The sequence below is a fragment of the Paroedura picta genome, chromosome 9 (assembly GCF_049243985.1).
Source record: "Paroedura picta isolate Pp20150507F chromosome 9, Ppicta_v3.0, whole genome shotgun sequence".
Classification (NCBI taxonomy): domain Eukaryota; kingdom Metazoa; phylum Chordata; class Lepidosauria; order Squamata; family Gekkonidae; genus Paroedura; species Paroedura picta.
The window spans coordinates 1519550-1545401 of record NC_135377.1 but is presented as its reverse complement, the minus strand read 5'-3'; the positions used below and the strand labels follow the sequence as shown (position 1 = coordinate 1545401).

The 25852-nt window shown below is 56.3% G+C and overlaps 2 protein-coding genes across 5 annotated transcripts; one reads left to right on the top strand and one right to left on the bottom strand.

Annotated features, from left to right (window-relative positions):
* Positions 1–1218: 1218 nt before the first annotated feature.
* LRRC24 (leucine rich repeat containing 24) lies at positions 1219–20707 on the top strand. Of its 4 annotated transcripts, none has more exons than XM_077351304.1 (5): positions 1219–1352; positions 12998–13169; positions 13960–14238; positions 16416–16584; positions 17878–20707. In XM_077351304.1, the coding sequence occupies exons 2-5, from the start codon at positions 13008–13010 to the stop codon at positions 18900–18902; spliced, it is 1635 nt and encodes a 544-aa protein (XP_077207419.1). In that variant the 5' UTR covers positions 1219–1352; positions 12998–13007; the 3' UTR covers positions 18903–20707. The 4 variants fall into 4 exon arrangements, with proteins under 4 accessions (XP_077207419.1, XP_077207417.1, XP_077207420.1 ...); XM_077351302.1 differs by having other exon boundaries at positions 1220–1352; positions 12995–13169; XM_077351305.1 differs by lacking the exon at positions 1219–1352 and adding an exon at positions 12253–12318 and having other exon boundaries at positions 12995–13169.
* A 137-nt stretch (positions 20708–20844) lies between these two features.
* LOC143844346 (uncharacterized) lies at positions 20845–25602 on the bottom strand. The gene is made up of 3 exons (XM_077351309.1): positions 25482–25602; positions 24590–24676; positions 20845–22462 (listed from the first exon to the last, which is right to left on the bottom strand). The coding sequence occupies exon 3, from the start codon at positions 22459–22461 to the stop codon at positions 21019–21021; it is 1443 nt and encodes a 480-aa protein (XP_077207424.1). The 5' UTR covers position 22462; positions 24590–24676; positions 25482–25602; the 3' UTR covers positions 20845–21018.
* Positions 25603–25852: the final 250 nt, after the last annotated feature.

Sequence of the window (25852 nt, the reverse complement as noted above, 5' to 3'; positions counted from 1 at the left end):
TTCTTCTTCTTCTTCTTCTTCTTCTTCTTCTTCTTCTTCTTCTTCTTCTTCTTCTTCTTCTTCTTCTTCTTCTTCTTCTTCTTCTTCTTCTTCTTCTTCTTCTTCTTCTTCTTCTTCTTCTTCTTCTTCTTCTTCTTCTTCTTCTTCTTCTTCTTCTTCTTCTTCTTCTTCTTCTTCTTCTTCTGTAATACCAGGGCTCCCTCAGCCTCACCCACCTCACAGGGTGTCCCAGAGCCCAATGCGGAGTTAGAGTGAACCAGCCCGGGATTTCCAAAGTGGTTCCGTGTATTTGTGTCCTTCTGCCTGCTCCTCGTCTGCGTTGTCGGTTCCTTGTATGGGGCCACCACCGACAGTGAAGCGGGAGGGCTTGTTGTGCACGGCCCGCTCCTCTTGGTTTTTGTGGAGTTGCCGTTTCTGATCCTATCCGGTCCTGTCCCTTTGAGAACGGGCCCTGCCCCGCTGTCCTCCAGGCTGACTTTGGTCCCCTCTCGCAGTCCCCTGCTGCCTTCCTTCCTTCCTTGTCATTTGATCCCCTTTCTCCGGGGTCACAGGGAACAATTGATCTGCCTTCCCTTTTTTTAGAAACCAGCCCCCCCCCCCCCCCCCCCCCCGAAACCCAAACACCCTGCTGCTTTTAAGCCCTTCCCTCTGGAGCGGACACGGTCTCCCCTCCTCCAGGCCGGTTCTGGCATCTCTCCATGCTCCTTGTCGCTCTCCTCCAGAGCCAGAGCTGCCTCTTGAGCCACGTGCCACGGATCCTCCAGCGCCAGGCCCCTGTGGGTCCCGAGTGGGCCCGGGGGTCCTGGCTCGGAGGCAGAGCCTGGGTTTGGCCCACGGGAGGGAGGCTCCCAATGCAGTCCCTGGCAGCGCCAAGAGGGAGGCTGGGCTGCATGGCACGGTGGGCAGGGGACACAGTTGCCACCTCCAGGTCAGGAAACTCCTGGAGACTGAGGGATGCAGCCTGGAGAGTGCCGGCACCTCGGCAGGGGAGGAGGCCCGAGAGAGACCCCCCCTTCCCCCGTCCTCCGGAGCGCCGTCTGGAGAGGAGGCCGGTGACCCCCGGAGGCTGCCATCCCTGGCCCCGGCCTCCCCCCCCCCCCGGGCCCTCCCGCGACCGGCAGGGGGGGGGCTGACCCGGGTCGGTCACACGTTCTGACGTGCGCGGGCCGGCGGGGCGGGGCGGGGCGGGCTGACATCACCGGCGAGCGGCGCGGTTGGTTCGGCGGACGGAGGGACAGACGGAGGGACGGAGGGCGGCGGAGGCGCGTCGGCGGGCCCGGAGCAAAGGCGAGCGGGGCGCCCAGCCGCGCCACCCGCCCGCGGAGCCCATGGGGAGCCCGGAGCCGCCGCAGGTAGGGCAGCCGCCGGGGGACGCGGTGCCAGCCTCCCGCCCGCACCGGGACAGCCCGCGCCCGCCCACACCCCTCCCTGGAGCTGGCAACCGCCGCCCCGGCAGCCCCACGGAGGGTGGGAGGGAGGGAGGGGGGACCCCACACGGGCCGCCGCCCCCAAGTCCCCGGGGCTTTCCCGCCAGACCCGCCACCGCGGCCTGGGGGTGGGGGGCGGGAAAAGGGGCCCTGGCGGGACCCGTGTATGGGGTGGGGGTGTCCTTGGCGGCCCCCCCTTAAAGGGCAGGAGGGGTCCCGATCCCAGCTGCCCCCAGGATGAGCCGGTAGGCCGGGCAGGTCGCTTCTGCCCCGGCAATCTGCGAAGGACCGCCGACCCCCCTCCCGGAGCCCCCGGGAGAGCCCCCGTGGTCAGCTCCCCGCAGGACGGGAGACGGCCTGCACCTCGGGCCGCGGGCGAAGAGCCCTGGAGCAAAACCCCTCGCGGTCCCTACCGTGCTGCTGCGGGGCACTCCTCCGGCGCCGGCCCAGGAGCCGGGTTCGAGTCCCCACGCCTCCGCCTCCTCCACATGCAAGCAGCAGGGGGGACCTTGGCCCACTCCCAGTTCTCCCTGAGCTCTCTCAGCCCCACTGGCCTCACAGGGTGTCTGTTGTGGGGAGAGGAAGGGAAGGAGAAGGGGAGCTATTTGGATAGAGGAAAGTGGGGTACAAAACACGCACTCTTCTTCTACAAGAAGGGGGCACCCCCAGTCCTGTTGCTGCTGGGCAGACGGTCCTCGGGTTGCTGTCCCAGAGCCCCATGCGGGTGGACGGCCCCAGGCCAAGCAGCAGGCCCTTTTCACCCGCCCGCTTACCTTTAGGATGAGGAACTGTCCGGGCCCTCCCTGCTCCCCATTAGGATTCCGCTGGGCGGCCGTGTTGGGCTGAAGCGGCAGGACAGCATTTGAGTCCAGGGACACCTTGGCGAATCAACAAAGTTTTGTTCCCGGGAGAACCGCACCAAAGCTGGTACCCAGAACTAAACGTTGCTGGTCTGCTTCAATCGGCTCAAGCTTCATTCGGTTCTGTTTATTGTGAGTGCAGCAGATTCAGGACTATGGTTCTCTCTCTGTCCTCTGGGAAGCTCTCGAACTCTTCCAGATGCCGTTCGGGGGCCAGTGTTAGCTTTGACTCCTTTGTGGTGTTTTATATTGAATTCAGATTTTGGGAGACCTGCCATGACAGGGCTAGGCCGGGCCTTCCAGGTCTGGACTCCCCTTTGTCGAATCTATGCTCTAGAGCAGGGGTAGTCAAACTGCGGCCTTCCAGATGTCCAGCGAAGGCTGGCAGGGGCTCCTGGGAATTGTAGTCCATGGACATCTGGAGGGCCGCAGTTTGACTACCCCTGCTGTAGAGATTCGTCCTTTGCAAGGAGCATTGTGGCTGTGGAATCGCAAGCACTTTTCTCTGTGTTGCTTTTGGAGAAGTGAAAGGTCTCCTCCTCCTCTGTGCTAGAGATGGGCCTTCTGGGAAGGGGGCCCTTCTCTGTCCCCTTTGCCCCTTCTGCTCCCCCTCACTTTGCCCGGGCCAGAAGGGAGTTCCATTTGTGAATCCTATTTTGCAACCTTGTGTTTGCATAAAGACAGAGATGCCACAGGTGGGTATCTTGTGAATGCTCTGCGGCTGCACCCCCTGGTTTGCGCCAGTGCCTTTTGGTTGCCATAGCTACTTGTGTCAACTATTGCAGGGAGGGAACTCCTGCAGCAAAACAGGCTGTCGGCCTGCCTGCCTTCCTTCCTTCCTTCCTTCCTTCCTTCCTTCCTTCCTTCCTTCCTTCCTTCCTTCCTTCCTTCCTTCCTTCCTTCCTTCCTTCCTTCCTTCCTCCCTCCCTCCCTCCCTCCCTCCCTCCTCCCCTCCCTCCCCTCCCCTCCCCTCCCTCCTTCCTCCCCTCCCCTCCCCCCCCCTCCTTCCTTCCTTCCTTCCTTCCCTCCTCCCCTCCCTCCTTCCCTCCTTCCTTCCTTCCTTTCCTCTCTCCCTCCCTCCCTCCCTCCCTCCTCCACCGAAGGCGACTCGGCTCTTGACGACCCCCAGAAGGTGCAGCTTGGGAGGGGGCCCGCCTGCTACTCTCTGGCCTGGTGGGCTTTCCGCAGCTGCACGGTTGGCGGAAATGCAGCAGGTGCTGCTTCCTGACCCCTGCCCCTCTCCACCTTTGACCGCTGGGCTTTGCTTCAGTGACCGTAATTCTGGAGTGGGGAGTCCGGGCGGCCGTGGCGTTGAGGCTGGAGGGGCTGTCACTCCTTGGCCGGGCATCTGCTTGACGTGCACCACGTCCCCGGCTGGCATCTCTGGTGAAAAATGAAACAAAGGAGCAGGTGTTGGGTGACCTTGATGGACCAGGGGTCAGATTCGGTAGAAGGCAGCTTGGTGTATTTGGGGAAGTCGTGGCTGAGAGGGAGAGCTTCTTGTTTGGCATGCAGAAGGGCCCCGTTCAACCCCCTGCAAGCATCTCCAGTTATAAGGAGCTGGCAGGGGGTGGTGTGCATGGCATGCAGAAGGGCCCCGGTTCAATCCCCGTCCTCTCCAGCTAAAAAAAAGAACCAGACAGGAGGGGAGGGGAAAATGGCGTTCAGTTCATTCCCCCAAACAGGTTTTGCCCCAAACGTATAAGCCTGCTTCGGCTCTTCCTTGCATCTCCAAGCAGCTCCATCGATGCTTCACAGGTGGAACCGGAGTCTCCTGGTGTCCTTATAATGCGCTGTCCTTATAATGCGCAGACAGGACCCCCGTGGGGGCATGCATCCCTGCCCCTGCCCCTGCCGTGGGAATGCCTTCGCCAGCTGATTTGCATTGAACTGACTCTGGGGCTTTGGGAACTCAAGCAGCTGGTCTGTAGAATGTTTCATTTTCTAATGACTTGAGTTGATCTTTGCAGCACTGGGCTGACCCCAAACGCCTCCAGCATCTCTGATCATCCAAGGAGGCCAGATCGGTACCCTTGCTTCTCCCAAGAGCAGCACACACATATTAGACTCAGAACCAGAGATAATTGGTCGTTTTAAACAGCGTTCAGCCCCTAACAGGCAGGTCATGGACAGCTCAGCAATCCTTTGCAGATCCATTTGCTGCTAATAGCAGCTTAATATCCTGAAGGCCACAGACCACTTGGAACAAAAGCGAAGGGGATTTTTATGCACAGCCTCCCTGCTTCCTCTGGGAGCGTCATGTATGGAGGGAGCGGGCAGGGGAGGAGACAGGTGGCTTCAAGTGTAAGAATTAGTTTGTTAGTTAAGCCAGAGAAACCCTGGGGAAATGGCTTTTTGCTCCGGTGACATCCTAGATCCTGTCCTCATGTTCGATTTCTGCTTCCGGCGCTTGGGGTGTGTTTAGCTCCTTTTTAAAAAGTATTTTAAATGGTACACATGAAGCCGAGTTACACTAAATCAGACCGGTGGTCCGTCAAGGTCAGTTTTGTCTACTCAGAGTGGCAGCAGCTCTCCGGGGTCTCCGGCTGAGGTCTTTCGCATCACCGGCTGCCTGAGGCTCTTAACTGGGGAGAGGCGGCACCCGGGACTTTCTGCCTGCCAAGCAGAGGCCCTTCCCCTGAGCCACAGCCCCTCCCCGGCTGAACGTTAGATGCTGCACTAAAATCTTTGCAAAGTTTTCTTGATGGTTGCAGGAAAAGGCCGCAGCTGGCCTCCTCAGGCAACGGAGAACGGGGACTGCAAACACCCCATCTTCTTCCTTCCAGCATTCATATCTTCCCAGCCCAGTCAAAGCAGGCCCCAGACCAGCACCTGGTCTCCTTGTGCTCACCTTGCCTAGCCGCCAGGTGTCCCAGGCAGGCCTCTGCCTTCTTACTGGTGGCTGATCCTTCGCAGGCTGGCTCTCAAATCCTCCCTGGGCCTATAAGCGGCTTTAGAATTATTTGCAGCTCTCTAAGTCTGCCATGAGACCCAGCAGAAAGATGCCTAATCGGCTCGGCCAGCTTCCGTGGGAGCCTTCCCCTGAGAAAACGCAGCATCTGTCCCGGGCTGGCTGGATTTGATAAGAGTCTGATCCCCCCCCCCCCCGTGCCAATAGATGCTGCCAACATCCCCAAACAGAGGAGACACCCTCCCCGGCCTGCACAATGGCAGATTGCCCCCATTTCCCCCCATTGCAGCCCCTGGGATCACACCCAGCAACACCCCCACCCACCCACCCACCCACCCCCAGTCTGGTCAGCTTTTTGTTGTTTTCGCCCTATGAGAAATGCGGTGGGCGGAGCACTCTAATCCCCGAGGAGGATCCCTTATAATCCCTCATTATGTACAGGCCGATAATTTTACGTTTTAATCCTGTCCCTTTGAAGATCAGAGTGGATTACAATACTTTAGAGCTGTATTATCTCTGCTTCTCCTTGATACCCTAAGTGCTTTTTTGATTGGCCAGGCGTGCAGCACATTGCCCATGCTTTCCCCTCCGCCGTGGCAGCCAGTCCTGTGGAACAGATGGCTGTGGCTCCCTTTTGAAAATTCTCTCCAGAATCTCATGCAGAGCGATCTTTCACACGGGCGGCCTCAGGACTCTTTTGACCTTGGGGTGCTGGGGATGGCACCTGGGCCCTTCTGCGGAGGAAAGCAGGGTGCTCTGCCACTGAGCCACGGCCTCTCCCCTAGCCCCTGAAGCCTGAGAGGTAAAGGTGGTGGGTTCCTTTGAAAGGCAGTGCGGGAGGAGAGTTTTGCAGATGCCCTAAACCTCCAAAATGACAAAGAAGTGGGTCGTGGATTCAATCAAGCCTGAACTCTCCCTAGAACAGAGGTGGGCAAACTGTGGCCCTCTAGATGTCCATGGACTACAATTCCCATGAGCCCCTGCCAGCGTTCCCTCCTTTTAAGCTGGGTCAAGAAGTATTTCCTTTTCTCTGTTCTGAATCGACTGTCCATCAGCTCTGTTGGATGCCCTGGAGTTCTGGCATTCTGAGAAAGGAAGGCCATTTTCTCTCCTTCCGCTCTCTCTCCCCAGGGCCTCATTTTATAAACCTCCATCATGCTCCCCTCCCTCAGCTGCCTTTTCTCCAGACCGAAGAGCCCCAGGCGTCCTCCTTGCTACAGGACGCTTCCAGCAGTGCCTTTCGTGTCTCCTTGCGTGCCCTGTGGCCACGTTCAGATTCCCTTCCCCTGGAAGCTCCTCGTGGGGACGTGAGCAGCTTTGGCTACGCCTTGGTCCCCTGTGGGGGCGTGATGTGGTGGATGTCTTCAGCCTTGAAGCGCTCTGTCCCTGAATGATTTCCTGGGTAGGGGAGCTGTGCACAGATGCGTCTCTGGCAGCCACGAGCGCCTGGACCGTCCGGTTTTGCTTGGGATGTGCAGAGCCAGGCCACAAGGAAGATTAGGGTGCAGCTGCAAAAAGTCACAACCTGTGGATTTTTGATAGGCAGTCGATTTGGGATGTACAAAAGCAAACATTTTTTTACACAGAGAGGGATCAATTGGCTGCCAGAGGATGTAGCGATGGCCACAGGCATAAAGGTAAAGGTAAAGGTATCCCCTGTGCAAACACCAAGTCATGTCTGACCCGTGAGGTGACGCCCTCCAGCGTTTTCATGGCAGACTCAATACGGGGTGGTTTGCCAGTGCCTTCCCCAGTCATTACCGTTTACCCCCCAGCAAGCTGGGTACTCATTTTACTGGCCTCGGAAGGATGGAAGGCTGAGTCAACCTTGAGCCGGCTGCTGGGATCGAACTCCCAGCCGCATGGACATCGCTTCAGACAGCATTTCTGCTGCCTTATCACTCTGCGCCACAAGAGACTCTGGCCACAGGCATAGACAGCCTTAAAAGATGGATTAGATAGATTCACAGAGGATAAGTATAACAGTGGCTATTAACCACAAGGACTAAAGGGAACCTCCAGGCTCAGACGCAATCAACCTCTGAATAGTCGTGCCTGGGGAAGCCTTCAGGGAGAGGCTTCCATACCCTCTGTACTGAGGCCTCTGTGCCCTGTTGTTGGGGTCACATTGTCTTGTGATATCACATATTTCTTCTGCCCATGAACTGCATATAAGAACCAACTCTTCTTCTTCTTCTGCTCAAAGCTCCAATGGAGCGCTCAGGTACTGCTAGAAAAACTGACCCACTTGCTCCCCGGGTGAACATCAGTGCGAGTAAGGTCCCTTCTGTGTATGATCAGTGTTATGCACGTCTTTGTCACAATCATGGGGTGCTCAGTGCGAATTATACCACCGAGGCAGGCCAGGTGCAGAAATGCAGTGGTGTCAGTTCTGGCATGTGCTTCTAAACCACGGTTCATGAAAACGGAGATTTTCCTGTAGAGTGGGAAAGGATTGTTGTGTTTAAAAGATATTTTAGCACATCTGAATATACTGTTATATTATATACGATATGTTGCACATTTGCACTATGTGCGTAGTTATATTTTACTTATTCCCCTTCAGTCCAACATTTTGGTTACTTTCCTTGAGCAGAGTTCTGTTTTTTCTCCCCGTGTTTCATTTTACGCAATGGAACTAACCCAAGGGAAGTTTGTGGTGATGAAATCCAGATCCCTCCCTTTATGACCTAGATGTGCAGATCATTTTCGCTGGGACGTGCCCGGTGGCTTCTCTGTCAATTCCGTTTGGAGGTCCTTTGCCCAACCTGTAAATGTTTATGTCTGAGCTTTGACTGAGATCACCCAGAGCCGTCGCACTGGATAGCAGCAGGAAATAAATCAAAGTAATAAATGGGGGGCTAGTTAGTGGATTACACTGCCAGTCTTCTTATTTACATATTGTATTTTTTATGTCCTGTTGATGTTTTAATGGGGCTTTATTGGGGTTTTATTGGGTTTTTTAAATTTTTGGACTATCTGTAACCCTCCACGAGCCAGCTCTGGGAGTGGCAGGACTTAAAATTCCAAAATAAATAAAAAAATAATAAATCAATAGGTGTGTGACATGGAGGAAGGCTGTGGCAAAACACCTCTGAACGTTTCTTGCCTGGGGGAACTATACTGCAGCATGGGGTCGTGGTTAAGAGCGGCAGCCTTTAATCTGGAGTGGGGGGTTTGATTCCCCACACCTCCTCCATGTGCAGCTGGCTGGGTGATCTTGGACTAGTCACAGTTCCCTTATGGCTGTTCTCGCAGAGCAGTTCTCTGAGAGCTCTCTCAGTCCCAACTGCCTCACAGGGTGCCTGTTGTGGGGAGAGAAAGGGAAGGCAATTAGAAGCCACTTCGAGACTCCTTCGGGTAGAGAAAAGTGGGGGACAAAATTCCAGCTCTTCTTAACCATCAGGGGTTCACCGTAAGTGACTTTGGCAGTTTCCTCCACAGCGACCATGAGAGCAAAAGTGCCATGAGCTCCACTCCTGCATGAAGAAAAGTATTTCATGTAGAACAAAGCACAGTGCGGATGCAAAGCCAGCTTAAAACCCCTCCAGCCACCCCTCATGGTGTTCATCCCACCCAAATACAGCAAATGCTGGAAATTGCAAAGTCAAAGCAGAAAGGTGGTCTTTTGTTGGAAAATTTTGAAATCAGGATTGTGCTTTCTGTCTGGCAGAAGGAGCTTGGACTTGAAAACCTCATTGGCCTCTGCAGTGCCGGAATCTCGCCCTTCTGCTGCAGACTAACGTGACTTCCTTCCGAAAGGACTTTTTAACTTGCCGGGCTGATTTTACTGCACTAACAACATTAAATGGATGGTTTACAACCGAGCATATAAAAGTGCTCATTTAGCTCGGTTTTAAACTATAAACTTTAAAAGGGGAAATGCCTTGGAGCGACCTCCCAGGCAGCGTGACTCCGTCTTCAGAGCTGAGGAATCTTCGGCTCTGCCATGAATTGCCCTGAGAGTTTCCTACGAGCAAAACTGCGAAGACGCCCAGTCCACTCAAGAGAGCTGCAAACTGCTGCGTGGTGTGCTTCTTTCGCACAATCCGCCTTAGTTGTTGGTCTCCAAGAAGCAGAAAGCACAGTTCTGTAGTAATTGGAAGGGAGTGCATTATAGGGACAAAGTTAGTCTCACAGCGGCTGAGGCCCCAGGGGGACTTTCTTCTCCCTGCATTAAATGGAAGAATCCCCAGACATTGTGCTCAGTCTGTGCAGAGCTCACATAGAATCAAAGAATCATAGAGCTGGAAGGGACCTCCTGGGTCATCTAGTCCAACCCCCTGCACTATGCAGAACTCTCACCACCCTCTCGCTCATCTACTGTAACTGCCACCCATTTGAGCCTTCACAGAATCAGCCTCTCCGTCAGATGGCTCTCCAGCCTCTGCTTAAAAATTTCCAAAGATGGAGAGCATGGCACCTCCCGAGGAAGCCTGTTCCACCTGACTCTAGGGGCATTTCTGCACATCAGTAAAAATAGTGTTTTGCCAGCTGAACGGCAAAGCACTAAATGTTACCTCGCTTCCCAGCCATTCCTCACCTTTTCTGCCGCCATTTTCACGCTTCTTACACTCCATATGTGCTGCTGGAAATGGTGGAAGAGAGCAATGCGCCTTATATGCAACTCTCTTCTGCCTGTCAATCAATCCAGGCATCCAGTCCCCTTCCTCCATATTCTATAATGGGAATTTTGGCATTCCTGCTTTTTCCCAGCGTGTGAGGGGACCGGGGTTTGAGGTAGAGCCTCCAAACACTCAAGGTAGCTCTGGGAGGCTCTTCCATGATTCCTCTCCAAATTTCAGAACGATTGGTCCAAGGGGTCCCGAAGAGGGTGCCCCCATCCGTCCTACCCAGTCGGTGCTGAGGCAGCTGCACAGGTTGCCAGTCCCGGCCCAGATCAGGTGCAACATTTTGGTCTTGATCTTTAGGGCCATCTGTGGTTTGGGCCCAGCCTATCCGAGGGACCGCCTGTCTCCTTATGCTCCCCACAGGGTACTTCGCTCTGCAGTTACTAATCTACTGGAGGTCCCTGGCCCCACCGCAGCACGCCTGGCCTCGACCTTCAGTCCTGGCCCCGACCTGGTGGGATGGGCTCCCGGGAGGACGTTTGATGCTTACAGACTCTCAGGTGAAATAAATAGTTTAATAAGCCTTAAGAGACTAGCTGGGATACTGTGGCCGGTGCATCGGTGGGCAAAACCCCCCTCCTTCGTGAAGTGCACGATGTGTAACCAGTAAGCAACAGGCCTGTGTGAACACACAAAGCTTCCTGATACCTGATCCAGGGCATTCCTCAGTCCCTCAAGGTATCTAAGTAGCAGTCGCTCTCCAGGGTTTCGGGTTGAGGTCTCTCCCATCCCCCACTCCTCCATACGGCAGGAAAACCAAAGTAACCAGCGGAGACCCAAAAGAAACAAGAATGCGGTAAACAGATGCTGGATTGCTGCAGCAGGAAACACGAGCACAATAAAATCAAAACATAGCATGTGTTTGCTGGAGCATCGAAGCATGGGTGGGAAACGATAGTGGCCACTGCTTTCGCAGGAAGAGGGGGGGGGAGGGGAGGGTAAAGCTCTTTGGATTAGCAAAGGGGGGGATGCGCCACAGCAGCAGGTCTTGAGGACGGCTCATGACTGATGCGCAGCTTGAGGCAGGGCTGGCCTAGCTGTGCAGCCCACACGTGGCAACAGGAGCGGCTTTCAGTTGAGTCTGGCCACAGGTCCCTCGAGCTCAGTCTTGACTCCTCTGGCAGCTGCCCTCCAGGGTCAGGAGCAGAGAATCTTGCCCCAGGACGAACTCTGGGAGACCCTGTAGCTGGAATGGCAGGCATCAAACTGGGCACCTTCTGCATGCAAAGCAGATGCGGGGGGGGGGGGGTCAGCAACATAATCAAATGTGTAAACTGGAGCTTGGATTTGCAAGACCTTTTAGGTTACCTTTCCAAAGTCAGCCTGAATGAACTAAGAAATTGGACAACATCTATTTTGCCTGACCAGAGCAGATTCTGCACTTACTTTGTTTTTTTCCGTTGTGGATCTTGCTGAATTTAGATCAATTTGAACTCAGGTCTTCCTCTATCCGCCTCCCTCCAATTGAAATAGAAGCTCAGAGCAGGGAGGGGAGCCAAGCACAGCAGGGGCCTCTTCCTTTCTTTTCTTGAAAGGCAGGGGGAGAGGATTGGAGACAGCAGAGGAGAGGGAAATAACAAGAGGAAAATCTCTGCTGAGAGAACTTAGAGCTTCTGGAGCACAGTCACTTTAAGACAAGCTTTACAACTGGGAACCAGGAAGTCTTTGAACTGATGCCCTAGCCAATCAGGGAAGATTGCTGTGGAGGCATGAGGCACAAAGTTAATTCTCAAAAAGCAGAGATCTGCACATATACTCATGGTGGTTTTTTGAAATATTGCGGCTTATATCCAGTTCTGGATATTGCGTGGGAAGGTAGGGTCAATCTGGATCAGTCATGCATGTTGCAAAGGGAAAATTTAAAGCGCCCAAAATCAAAGTGGAAATTGAAATCAGTGTAGATGGGAGGGATTAATTCAAACTGAGACGGGGTAAAAAGCCCCGCGCAGACTACACCCTGGATGGCCCCGGCTAGTCTGACCTTCTCAGTTCTCAGAAGCCAGGCAGGGTCAGCCCTGGTTAGTCCTTGGAGGGGAGACCACCGAGGAAGAGGAGGGTTGCCGCCATAGGTTGGTTGACGGCAGTTTCTGACACCAGTGTTGCTTTTGTCTTCCCTTGTCTGCAGAAAAGTCTCTTTCTCTCTCTCTTATGATCTTTAACTGCCCCCAAGTGAATTCTTCTTACCTCATTTCCTGCACCTTCACTTGCTCCATCTTTCCCATTGGGGAGCCCAGGTGGCCTCACTCCCTTGGCGGCCTCTCTTCCTCGGGAGCCCCAGCGAGGGTCAGCAGCCTTCTCCCGGACCATTCCCCCACCCCGATCCCTCCTCAGGGTGCCGCAGACATTATGGGGCTTTGCCCTGATTGGTGGCGACGTCGGCCAAAGCCTCTAATGGGTTTAGGCACCAGAGTCCCTCCTCTGGTCGAGGGCAGTCGGGAGATGGAGGTGGCTGCGTCCTGAGCTGGGGTCTGGGATGCTGGAGATGCAAGGTGAGTCTTTTGCCCTCTCCTGTCCCCTGAAAGCTGCGAACCCCGACTCTGGACCTGCCAGCTCTTTCCCCAGGATGTACGATGGATATGACTTCTCACTTGGCAGCCGGGAGAGCCTCGGGTTGTCTGGCTGCCAGGCAAGAGACGTTCAGGGGTGGTTTTGTCATTGCCTGTCCCTGCATGATGGCCCTGATAGGCCTTGGAGGTCACCCTTCCACGTGCTGGCCAGGGCCGGCCCTGCTTAGCTTCCGAGGCCTCGGGCATTGGGTTTGCCTGGCTGCCCAGGAGGGGGGCAATGATCCAGCAACCCTCACTGGTCTGGGACTCCAGAGGCTTGTTGCCGGGGGGGGGGCTGGGCAGATAGTTCCTGGGGGGCTCCTGCTGCCCGCTTGCCCTGGCGTCCCCCAGCATCCCTGTGCATCCTTCTCCTGCCCCACGTGCTGCCAGGATCACGAAAGCTCCCCTCCTGCCACAGGTTTTATCTGGACAGGCTCTGTTCTACTAATGCCTAGTGGGTGTCTCCTCTCCCCCAGCTGCTTCCCCTAGAATCATAGAATAACAGAGTTGGAGGGGATCTCCTGGGTCATCTAGTCCAACCCTATGCACTTTGCGCCTGTGCCTCTGGTTGCTGAGTCTCCCTTTCCTTCTCTCTCTCTCTCTCTCTCTCTCTCCTCAGCAGCTGGTCTAGGATGGCCCCGGCGGAGGCCTCCCTTCTCTCCCTCTGGCTGCTGGGGTTCGTGGCACTCCAGGCCCACGCGTGTCCCATCAGCTGCCGCTGCTACAGCATGACCGTGGAGTGTGGCTCGCTGGGCCTCAAGGAGCTGCCGGACAGCATCCCCCCCTCCACCCAGGTAGGCTCTGGCGGGAAGATAGAATAAAATTTTAAAAACAAGATGCGTGCAGAATGCAAATAGAGGAACCTGCGATTTTCTGCCTGGGGAGCCCTCCTGGTCTGCAGCAGAAGGGCCAGACTCCAATCCAGGAACACCTCAGAGACACACAAGATTTTTTTTGGGGGGGGGGTGTCTGAGCTGTCTTCGTCAGAGACTGGGAGGAGTGGCCCCGCAGGGGTCTCTGACAGCCAAAGCTGCATGATGACTTTGGCAAGACCTGGGCACTTTGGCCTCCTCGGGCCCCTCCCAACACAATAGTCTTCGGGTTAAAAATGACTTTTGACATAACTTCCAAGACGTCACCATTTTGTTATTTTTCCTGTTTAAGGCAAAATTGAATAGATTTTAGCGGGCCCTAAACATTTCAGGGTTTGTTTTGTTTCCTGAGGTAAGGAGGAAAAACATTTTCTTTGACCCTGAAAGTTCATTTTGTCCATTCGGATTTTAAAAGAAATGGAAACTTTTTTGTGGGCCCCTAAAAGAATTGTGGGCCCTGGACATGACACCGGCTATGCTGGGAGTGGAGCTATAAATATATATATATAATGAATAAATACAATAAGGAACGCGCTGGCCCTGCTGGCAAAGGGAGTGCAGACTCCTTACAGCTTCTGTCCTGGAAACGGTGTTGGTCCGCAAGGTGCTCCTGGACTCTAACCTGACACCGAAGACGGGGTGCTAAATGTCGGCCAGCCGAAGCCCCCGCCCGCTCTGACGGCTTTTTGTTCCTCCCTCCTTGGTGCTGCAGACGGTTTTCCTCCAGGATAACAGCATCACGCAGATCCACCAGCAAGACCTGGCCCCTCTTTCGGGCCTGCAGTACCTCTACATGCAGAACAACACCATTTCAGCCCTGGAGCCCGGCGCTTTCCGCCACCAGGACCGGCTGCTGGAGCTGGCGCTGAACGGCAACCGCATCCACCTCATCAACAGCAGCATCTTCAAAGGGCTGGAGCACCTGCGCGTCCTCTACCTGGCTGGCAACCAGATCACCCGCCTGCCGGACTTCACCTTCTGCGACCTGGAGGTGAGCGCGGAGGGGTCAGGGGAACGGATGGGGCATGTGGCCCGTTTTAAGAGAGGAGGAACCGAGGCCGAGAGCTGGGTTCATGCCCAGGGCAACCGGGGGGACTGTGGCTCAGGAGGGACCGATTTATAAGGAACGTTTGCAGCCTGTGGGCTCCTGTGGCTTCTCCAGACTCTGTGGTCCGGGTCTGGTACTTTGAGTCCCGGGCGTTTGGCCCTGCCCGGAAAACCCACAAGAGCCAGCTGACTCCAGCTGTGAAGGCCTTCAACAAGTCATACTTTACACTCCACCTTTTTTCATAAAAGTGCAAAAGCACCTGAGAACACGGAATGGCAACCTGGGTTGTAGCTGGCGGAGCAGTTCTGCTAATGAATGCATTTTCCTTGGCATAATAACAAGCTCAGGATAGAAACTCCAACTGTCCCGTGGAATAAAATGGGTTTTGCACATTTCCAGAAGGACTTGATGGGCGTTTTGAGGCAGCAGAAGAAAGTTCAAGTCCAGTGGAATCTTAAAGAGCAACCAAGTTTCATTTGGGCCTAAGCTTTCACGTGCATGCCCAGAAGGAAACTTGGTTGGTGTTTAAGGTGCCCCTGGACTCAGAATTTGTTCTGCTGCTTCAGACCAACACAGCCACACACCTGACTCTATTTTGGGATTGAGAATTTGAACTTCAGTCTCTCGTTCAGTGCTAATAAGTGTTGGCATAGTGAGAGCCAGCAAGGTTACTGGTTAAAGAGTAGCAGCCTCTTATTTGGAGAACTGTCAGAGTAGTTCAGCAGTGGAATAGGCTGCCTAAGGAGGTGGTGAGCTCCCCCTCTCTGGCAGTCTTCAAGCAAAGGTTGGATACACACTTTTCTTGGATGCTTTAGGATACTTTGGGCTGATCCTGTGTAGAGCAGGGGGGTGGACTAGATTGCCTGTGTGGCCCCCTTCCAACTCTATGATTCTATAACTGGGTTTGATTCTCCACTCCTCCACATGCAGCCAGCTGGCTGGCATTGAGCTAGTTACAGTTATCCTAGAACTGTTATTGCAAATCAGTTCTCTTAGAGCTCTCTCAGTCCCACCAACCTCACAGGTTGACTGTTTTGGGTTGATTGGAAGCCACTCTGAGATTCCTCCTGGTAATGAAAAGCAAGCTATAAAACCAGCTCCTCTTCTTCTTAAGTGCCTCCTTCCTTCCCCATACCATTTGTTTTCTGGTATGAAGCCCCCCCCCCAAAAAGAACTGCTGCTTGTCCTTCCTCCAGGCTCCACTGCCCTCAGATGCCAAGCTGGTTCCCTCAGAAAGGCCCACTCAGAACTGTCACAGCTGGTATTGTTCAACCCAAATTCTCTTCCAGGAGAAGGGCTGGAGTGCTTTTCCCTACCAGGAAATTATGAGGCTTATAGTTCTGAAGGACCAAAAAGACTTCCAGCTTCATCAGCATTTTGAGAGCCCAAACTTCCTCCACCTGCTGTGTTTGTCAGGGGACATCTTGTTGGTCTTTAAGGCGCTGCTCTTGGGATTGGTTTGTAACTCACCTTGATCCATGGCTGTAGCTGCTTTGATTAATCTCTAAGGGTGTGACTGGGGGCCCTTGGGCCAAAAGCCCAGATAACAAGAGGGCTGTGGTGGAACATCTGCCTGACGTGCAGAAGGTCCCAGATTCAATCCCCAGCATCTCCTGTTAAAAGGACCAGGCAGAAGAAAAGAGTCAGAGTCCTGGAGCACCTTAAAGATTGACACGGTTTGAGGCTGGGGAAGAGCTTTCATGAGCAGTGAGAAGTGACTCACAAATGCTCCTCTCCCCTGTCACAAGTGTTGTTAGTCTTCTGGATTCTGGCTCTTCTCTGCTGCTACATCTTGATCTAAAGACCAGGCAGTAGGTGATGGAAAGACTTTTGCCTGAGCCTCTGCCAGTCTGAATTCTGACCAAAACTGACTTTGATGGGCCGATGACCCAATTCTCCACTATGGCTCAGAGGTTTTGACATGCCCTGCAAGGAGAAGGTCCCAGGTTCAATCCCCGGCTTCTCCAGTGGAAAGGACCAGGCAGTGGTGGCCTGAAAGAGCCGCTGGAGAGCCGCTGCCAGTGTGAGCAATCAGTTCTGACGATGGACTGAAGGTCTGACTCACTATGGCAGCTTCCTGTGTGTGTGTGACCATGCCAGGCCTGGTTTTCTTTCTGCAGAGACTGCAAGAGCTTCACTTACAAGAGAACAGCATAGAGGTCCTTGAGGACCAGGCCCTGGCTGGACTGTCCTCGCTGGCCTTGCTTGACCTCAGCAAGAACAACCTGCGCACCATCAGCCGGATGGCCCTGCGGCCCCTTATCAGCCTACAGGTGCTGCGGTTGACAGGTAAGCCTCACCAGAGCTCCTCTGGCGCCACCTGCAGGCCAGGAGGGCCCCTCTTCACGCAACGGGGACAACACGGTGCTCGGAAGAGATTTTCACACTCGCACCTGCATGGCCTAACTCTGACTTCTAAGAAACAGCTTTTTCAAACACCTGCACATTTCTCCATTTCACCTGCTGCTTATTTAGACAATCCATTTGGCTATTGAAGTCTCCCAGAACAAGCATCCAGGGGTCTGTAGATTCAGCGGGCAAACAGCACACCAGCCTGATGGCTAATTTCTCAACCGAGTCCCACCCCAGGCCCACATATTCAGTGCCTGGGATCTTTGGTGCAGGGAGAGCCCTGTGGGAGAAAGAGTCCCGGAGCAACACAGCCACCCCTCCCTCCCCCTGACCGGAGGGAATGTGGCAACTCCTGCTGCAGTACAGGGGCAATTAATCTGGCTACCAATCTGCTCACAAGCCCCATTCAAAGGGTTGGTTTTGTCCTCTAGAGCAGTGGTCCCCAACCCCCGGTCCGGGGACTGGTATCGGTTCATAGATTTGTCGGTAGCGGGCTGTGGTTCCTCCTCGTCCTCCTCCCCAGCTGCTGCCTCGGGGGCTGCCCTGCCACTCTGCCACCGGCTCACCTTTGGTGCTGTCCAGCAGCCGCCATGGCTGGGGCTCCCCGTCAGCGTGGCACTGGGCAGCTGCTTCTGGCAGCGCCCCCCAGCGGGCAGCGGGAAGTCAGGGGTGCCGGCGGGAAAGTAAGTGGAGCAGAGGCTCAGACAGCAGTGGTGACGTCCCTCGGCAAAAGGCTACCCCCCCCCCCCCGGGCCTCAGTAAAATTGTCAAGCGTTGACCGGTCCCCGGTGATAAAAAGGTTGGGGACCACTGCTCTAAAGCCCTACATGGCTCGGGCCTTGGGTATGCAAAGGGCTGTCCTCTCTTAAACGTTCCTGCCCAGGAACCAAGATTGCTGCCAGGGGCTCTCCGGACTGTCCCATCCATGAAAGATGCTTTTCTGGTGGACCCGCGAGACAGGGGCTTTTTGGTGGCAGCCCCATGATTGTGGAATATCCTGCCCAGGAAGGAGCACTTGGCCCCCTTACCATCAACCTTCAGCTGAAGACAGTTCCATTTAGGGCAGCGTTGGAATGACTTAGGTAGTCCTACCTGGAGTTCTTGAATGGCGAACTCATATTGTTTTTTCTGTTTTTTATAATTATATTGTAAGCTGCCTTGAGCGCCTCAAGAGAGGAAAGCAGCTAACAAAGGTTTGAGCTAAATGACCGGCCTTCTCTCCCCTGGCAGATAACCCTTGGCGATGCGACTGCTCCCTGCACTGGCTCAGCGGCTGGATCAAGGAGGACGGGCAGCGGCTCTTGAGCCCTCTGGGCAGGAAGATTCTGTGCTCCGAGCCCCCGCGGCTGGCCTACCAGAGCCTGAGGGACGTCTCCGGCAACAGCCTGATCTGCATCCCGCCCATCGTGCAAGTGGAGCCGCTGGAGATGACCGCCCGTCTGGGGGACGACCTGCGCGTCTCCTGCCAGGCTTCCGGCTACCCGCAGCCACTGGTCACGTGGCGCAAGCTGGCGCATTGGCGGTCAGGGGGATCCAGGGCCAACGGTGCCCGGGTGCCGGGCGGAACCTTTGAGCTGAGCGAACGCAGCGTGGGGGAACGCTTTGAGCAGTCGGACACAGGCAGCGGGATGCTCTTCCTGAACAACGTGACGGTGGCGCACGCAGGCAAATACGAGTGCGAGGCGTCGAACCCTGGCGGCACAGCCCGCATGCTCTTCCACCTCATGGTCAACCTCTCCCAGCAGCAGCAGCTGCAGCAGCAGCAGACGTCACGGGGCTACCCGGCCTCCCTGGACATCAGCCAGGAGCCGCTCTACGACATGGAGAGCATGGACTTCAATGCTCTCAGCATGGCCACCCAGACGGCGATTGCGGTGGCCATCTCCCTCCTGGCGTTGGTCGCCCTCTCCCTGGTGATCATGATCTACCGGAAGCACCGCAAGCGGGAGAAGGCCCGGAAGGAGGAGAACATCCTCTACGTCAACGACTACTCGGACGGGCCCACCACCTTTGCCCAGCTGGAAGAGTACCGCGACGAGAGAGGCCACGAGATGTTCGTCATCGACCGCAACAAGCCCCTCTTTGCCACCTACAAGGACCCTCAAGGCCTGGCGGGGGCCTTCCCCGAACCCCTGCAAGACCAAGCGACCCAGACCCTGGAAGGGCAGGAGGACGGCCCCCCAGAGGCCAACGATCTTTTCGTCAACCAGGGACTGATGTTCCAGCCTCAGATTGCATACGAGATCCACTGCTGACTTCTTGGCGTGGACTCTGGGCTGGTGCCACGGGACCCTCGGGGGTGGGAGCGCCGCCTGGAGGACCTGCTGCCGCCCCACTGACCTTTCACCTCTGACCTTTCCAATAGGTCTGCTTCCTCTGCCGTTTCGGGTCATCGGGGAGGAAGCTGTGGGCACTTCTGCTGCCGTTTAGTGACCGAGGGGGGAGGAAAGGATTTGTCGGAGCATCTCCCTCCCCTCCCCTCCCCTTCCAAGCCCCTTCCTCACCACCGCTGGGGATGAGCCCCTATTCCTCCCCTCCAGAACGGTCCAGCCACACTCCGGAGGGGGAAATTCACAATCCTGTTCTCCCCCAGGGGAAGGCTTGTGGCAGGACAGGAAAAAACAGCTCTTGGCTGGATCCGAACAAGGGAGGCCATCAAGGCCAGCATCCCCACCCCCACCCCCACCCTGCCCCGGGAGAGCCATGGGCCGCGCCTTGCCTGCCGCAGCGCACGGAAAGCCCCTCAGTCCGGGAGCCACTGGCCTTGTCCTCTGCAGAGAAAGAACAGGATGACCATTGGAGGCGGCGTGGGAAGAGGAGGGGCTGTGCAGCGTCCATCTCCCCCTCCTCTTGACCTTCCAGGAACACTGGGGAGACCTCTGGGGTTCTTTCGGAGGATGGGGGACAAATGGGATCCCCCCCTCCACCCCAAGATGTCTGTCTGGACGTTGTTTCTTAAAGGGGGAAGTGATGTCACATTCAGTAGGAACTGAACTGCTCTGCTACAGGGGTAGAGCGAGGGCTGGTTTCTAACGGGGGGAGGCTGGTTCGATAGTGCCGGGGCCCTTCTGCTCCTCATCCCCCGTCCCTTTGTTCCCCCTCCCCCCATCTGGCTGGGACATCTTGCTCCCTCTCCCAACACCTTCCACGTCTCAGTCTCCTCTACCACCAGCGTGCTCCAGACTCCAATCTGTAGAGCCGGGTTTGATTACCCGCTCCTCCATATGCAGGCAGCTGGGTGACCCCGAGCCAACCACTGTTAGACTCCTAGAATCCTAGAGTGGGAAGGGGCCCTAAAGGCTATCCAGTCGCACCCCCTATTCAAGGCAGGATCAGCCTCCAGCATCCAGGATAAATACCTGTCCAGCCACTACCTGACGTCCACCAGGGAGGGGGAGCTCCCCACCTCCTTAGGCAGCCCATCCCACTGCCGAACCACTTGGACTGTGAATTTTTTTTGCCTGATATTTAACCAGTACCGTTCTACTGTTCTCTTGGAGCTGTTCTTAAAGAGCAGTTCTCCTAGAGCTCTCTCAGCCCCACCTACCTCACAGGATGCCTGTTGGGAGAGGAAGGGGCGGTGAGCCACTAGGGGACTCCTTAGGGTAGTGATAAGTGAGGTATAAAACACCCAGCTCTTCTTTCCCCAACAGCGCTGACTGCGACATGCCACAGGGAGTGTAACTTCTGTGGGCACCAGGAATGCCACCGCTGTGCCACCTGCATAACTCTGGGCAGCTGGGAGCATGGGTGGCGAAGCATTTCAACAGACAGGTGGCAAGGAGATGTGTCAATGAGGGTCAGCCACATTGGGCCCCACTGGGAACCCCTGGGCCCTGGCCCCCCCTCTCAGCACTTGCTGGTGCCAGCCCCGGGGAGGCCCTCTAGGGCACCCAGCCCCACGGTCACTCCTTGAGTTGCTGCCACACAGTCTGGCTGCAGGAGCCGGGAGGGTCTGGGGAAGGGGGGGGCCTGCAGGGAGGAAGAGGCGGCCGTGCAGAGCTGTTTCCCACCCGCAAGGAGGCAATAAAACGTCGCTGGGGCTGGGGGAGCTGGCTGACTGGCCCGTGTCTCGTTTTGTCACAGTCGTTGCTGGGAGAACTGGGTTCCATTACTCTGGGCACCCTCGGAGGGGGGGTCGGGGATCGCAAATCATTTCTAAAAAAGAGCAACGGAAAACATGCAACTGAAACCACGTTTTTCTGCCCTGTTAGCACAAATCTCTTGTAATTCTCACTCAGTTTATTGGGCTGTAAGCCGCTTCGTGGCCAGGGGCTGGCGAGCAGGAGGGGGCCCTGGAGACAGCCTGTGCCCGTCCCCCTCGGCCCCTCCGCCCCAGGGCCCAGCAAGCCCCCCGGCAGCAGGGCGCGCTCAGTCCGTGTCCCCCTCGCTCAGCACGCCGGCTTCCATGAGGTAGGCCCGGGTCTTGTAGCCCCGGTAGGCCGACTGGATGCGGGTGGCGGCTTCCTCCTGCTGGCGCAAGGCCCGCCGTGCCTGGCAGCCGCGCCAGAAGGACTGGATGAGGGTGGCCGCCCGGACCACCTGCCGCATGTGCTTGCGGGTCTTGAAGACCCTCTGGCCCTCCCCGATCGGGCGGGTGCAGTAGTTCTCAAAGAGCCAGTCCGCGGTGCCGTCGGCCGCATCCCTCGGGCAGCGCACGCTGGTGGACGAGAGGCTGCGGCTGGCGCTGCAGTCCCGGGTGGGCCGCGGGCCGTAGCGCGGGAACATCACGCCGGCGCTGCAAGGGCTGCAGGTGTGCCGGTGGGAGTAGCAAGCCGTCCTTCGGCACTTGGAGGAGCAGCCGGAAGAGCAGCCCGAGGAGCAGCCGGAGGCAGAGTTGGGGGGGCACATGGAGTACGACACGTGGGGCCCCGAGGGGCCGTTCCGGTTGCGCTGCGGCCGCTCCTTCGACCTCGAGGCCGGGCTCCTCTCCCTGCCCCGGCGACGGCCAGCGTGAGGGTAGGAGATGCCCTCGTAGTCGCTCTCGTCCACTTCGGACTCGGAGGGCGGGCCCTTGCCCACCCCCGTCAGCACCCGGACGCTCGTGCACCGCCCGCACCGGGGGCACGTCTTCGGCTTGGCCGGCTCGGCCCGCTCCCTTCTCCGGCCCTCGTGCGGCCGGGGCGGCCCCCGCGAGCGCCATTCCTCCGGCTCCCCCACGAGGACCTTCTGCCAGTGCGGCCGGGGGTACGGGCCCCTTCTCGACCGGCCTCCCGCCACGCGCCCCGGGTGGCCGGCGTACCCGGAGTCCATGGGCCGCTGCCCTTGGGCCAGGTCCTGGCGCGTCCGGTAGCCCCTCCAGTGGCACTGGATGGTGGTGGCTGCCTCGTGGCACTGGCCGATGGCCCGGCGGGTCAGGTAGCCCCGGTAGTGGGCCTGGATGACCTCGGCCGCTTTCTCTCGGTCCATGGAGGGATGCCCCCAGGAGCCTCTCTCGTCCTCGGAAGAGACGGGCGAGGGGGTCCTCCGGCTGTGGCCGCGCACGTTCCACGAGGGCACCTGGTCTCGCTGCAGGGCCAGGTACTCGCGGGTGATGAAGCCCCTCCAGGCGGCCTGGATGGTGGAGGCGGCCGCATGCTCCGTCATCAGCCTCTTGCGCGTCAGGTAGCCCCGCCACGTGGCCTGGATGGTGGTGGCCGCTTTGTCCATCAGCATGTCGAGCTCGTCCACCAGGAAGGAGGACCGGTGGCGGCTCCGGCTGTTGCTCCTCTCGCGCACCTTGGCCAGGTGTGGGTCGTGGTGGTGCTCCTCCTCCTCCTCCTCCCCGCTCTGGTAGCCGTAAGGGCACCAAGGGTGGTCCTCGTAGGCCTCCATCCTGCCGGGGGGGGGGGGAGAGAAACGGCCGGCATAAGCACACAAAGCAGGACAGATGGGCCAGGACCACATGAAATCTGGAGGGTCTCAACACATCCCCTCCAGATCCCTGCTTATGCGCCTCAGCTCTTGCGCCCGAACTGCCCTCTCGCTGCCAGGACAGCTGAGGGACTAATCCATATGTGCTTTTTTCACACCAGCAACTGTAGGTTATTTTGCAGATGGAGCTTTTAGGGTCGCTTGATCCAGGAGGAGAGAAATAGTGAATTGGGGGGGGGGCGGGGGGGTTGACCTTTTCTCATTGCAAAAGTCAAAGCTGAGCTGCTTCTAAGGTGTCTACCCTTTTCCCACCAGAAGCAAAGACAATTCAGGGCATGCTGGCAGGACCAAGAGGGACAGGATCTGAAATGTAATATTTTGTAATAGAGTGGCTTTTTATTTATTTTTTTATTTATTACATTTACATGCCAATGGACTCCGGGGAATGGTCAAACTGCGGCCCTTCAGATGTCCATGGACTACAATTCCCAGGAGCCCCCTGCCAGCGAATGCTCCTGGGAATTGTAGTCCATGGGCATCTGGAGGGCCGCAGTTTGACTACCCCTGGCCTGGAGGATCATTGTCCATGGGGTCGCGATGGGTCGGGCACGACTTCACAACTAACAACAATTTATATGCCTTACGCTTTATGCCTTACACTGGAACCTTGCCAAATGCCCTGTCAACTCCAAGCATCTAGTCCTCTTGAAGTTTTTGTCCCAATTTGCTCCCTGCACATGACCACATGCCGGGTACTTTGTCATGGAGCAAAACAAAATGTCATCCTCTTAAAAAAAAAAGGGGGGGGTACACCCAAGGGCCAAAATTCTTATGGAAAGTGCAGAGGTAGAGTAGCTGCACAGCTAAGCAGGGCTGCATGGGCCCCTTATAAAAGCTGAAAAAGAGCAAAGGAGGAGCTTCCAGGAGTCATGGGATGAAATTAATTCAAAGGAAATTCCATCTAAACATCCAGAAGCTCCTGACAGTTAGAGTGGTTTCTCAGGGGAACAGGCTTCCTCAGGAGGTGGTGGGTTCTCCGTCTTTGGAGATTTTTAAGCAGAGGCTGGAGAGCCATCTGACGGAGAGGCCCGATTCTGTGAAGGCTCAAGGGGGTGGCAGGTGACAGTGGATGAGTGATAGAGTTGGGAATGTCCTGCATAGTGCAGGGGGCTGGACTAGATGACCTAGGAGGTCCCTTCCAACTCTGTTATTCTATGAGTCCCTGCTCCCTTCTTCAAATATCTAAGAATTGAGCAGGGGCTCCTGAAAACTCTTCCTTTGCCAGACATTTTGTTTAAGGTGCTGTTGGATTCTGGCTCTTTCCTGCTGCTCAGGGCAGGCTAACAGGGCCACCCATCTGGCTCTAACTGAAGAAGGGAGCAGAGACCCTGGAGAGCCCCTTCCCACCACCAATTTGGTTAATTTTGAAGGTGCCGCTGGCCTCTGGCTCTTTTCCCCTGTTGCGGACAGGCCAACAGGGACAGACACCTTGCGCTAACAACGCTTCAAAAGCATCACATGAATATTATCTCAGGAAAGGAGTTCAAACTCTTGCAAGCTCCTGCCTCCCAAGTCCTGTTGCTTTTTTTAACGCTCTACTGGATTCAGGTGCATGAAAATTAGAGATCTAATGACAAAGCAGCTGGTGCCCTGGGTTAACACACACACCTGCCTCCAATTTCGGCCACTGGCCAGAATAGGGTTGAGCACCCCAGGTTGGGAAATTCATGATTTTGGGGCATGAGCCCACACAGAAGGGTAGAATGACAATCCACGCTCTGAAAGAGCCCTTTCCCCCGGGGGAAGTGACCTGTAATCTGGAGGTCAACTCCAATTCTGGAATACCCGCAGGCCTCTCCTTGAGATTGGCTGTCCTTGGCCCGAAGGACCCTATTCCACCCTGAAGCGCAGTGCCCTAGCAGGGCAGCCCGGGACAAGGGCAGCAGGAAGGCCGCAGGTGCAGAGGGGTTGTTGGGAAGAAGGCTCCAGGGAGCTGGCTGCCTTTGGAGAAATCAGGCTCCAGGCTTACTTGGGCCAGGGTACCTCAGAGGGGCCGACACCAGGCTGGGCATACCCCTTTGCTTCCTACCTTTCTCGGGCAGCCACGTCAGCTCCGCCAGTTTGCTTGTTCCTCTTCGCAGCTGCCTCAGGGCTGCGGGACCCGTCTGGACATTCCCTAGAGAAGGAGAAGCTGCTCACAGCACCCCCAAGGAAGCCCACATCGGAAGAGACGGGGAGCCCTGCTGGGTCAGGCAAAAAGCCTTCCTAGGCCAGCACGCCAGCCACAGCCACGCAGCGAGACCCCTCTGCCTCCCTCTTTCCTAGAGGGAAGCCAAAATGCCCTGCCACCTCAGCTCTCTCGCCAAGGCTCACGTTGAATCCCTGGAACGGCCCCCCGGGAGGGTGAGCATGGGAGCCACAGCAACAGCCAGCGCACCTTTCCTGGGGCTCACCAAGCATCCGCAGGAAATGGGCAGGGCCCTTGACCTGCAAGGCCTCCGACTGGCTGTGCAGGTGGTTGTTTTTTAAAGGGTGCTTTGGCCACAATTGCCACCATAACACTAGGATCTCCACGATGAGCGGGGGCGAGTTGCAGTGGCCATTTTGGGATGGCTCCTCCTCCTGCAGCGCCCAAAACACTGGGCCCGAATTCTAGAAAGGCTGGGGAATCCCTGCCACATCATGTCTCCTCAGTCCTCTCAGGTATAGATGGGGCACTCTGGGGCAAGGATGCTCTGCTGACGGTACTGGGGGGGGTGGGGGGCAGGGGTGTGTGTACCCTTCTAGGGTTCTGGCCTTGCTTGTGGACCTCCTGATGGCCCCTGGGTTTTGGCCACTGTGTGACCCGACTTTTGGCCTGTCTGGGCCACTGGCCTGATGCAACATGGCTTTTCTGGGCAGCCTAGCAGACAATACCCCTCCTCCACTCTGCCCATTCTTGAAACTGCTGTTTCCTGGCTTCAAATCCAGATATGCCATACCTGCACAGAGTTGGGGGTTGCCATGTACAAACCACACTCTCCTTCCTGGAGGACCTCCTATCCACCTTTGACTTGGGCCAAGAACTGTGGGGCAAGAGGTCATCAGCAACTGATGTCACTGCAATTGTGACCTCATGGCCCCTATCCAGCGAATGAGAGGTGAATCTTGGCTGGAAGTGGGGAAATCCCTGACCGGAATCTCCACAGGGGTGGGGGACACCAGAGCAGCCCTTCCGGGCATTGCTCCTTGCTTTGCAAAGTACCGGAGCGTTTAAATCTTGGCTGCCAACGAATTACAAGTCAACAGGACTGAGCTCTCCATACAGCTTCCAGCAGGATGTGAAAAAAGATGTTCCCGTCAATCATGAGAA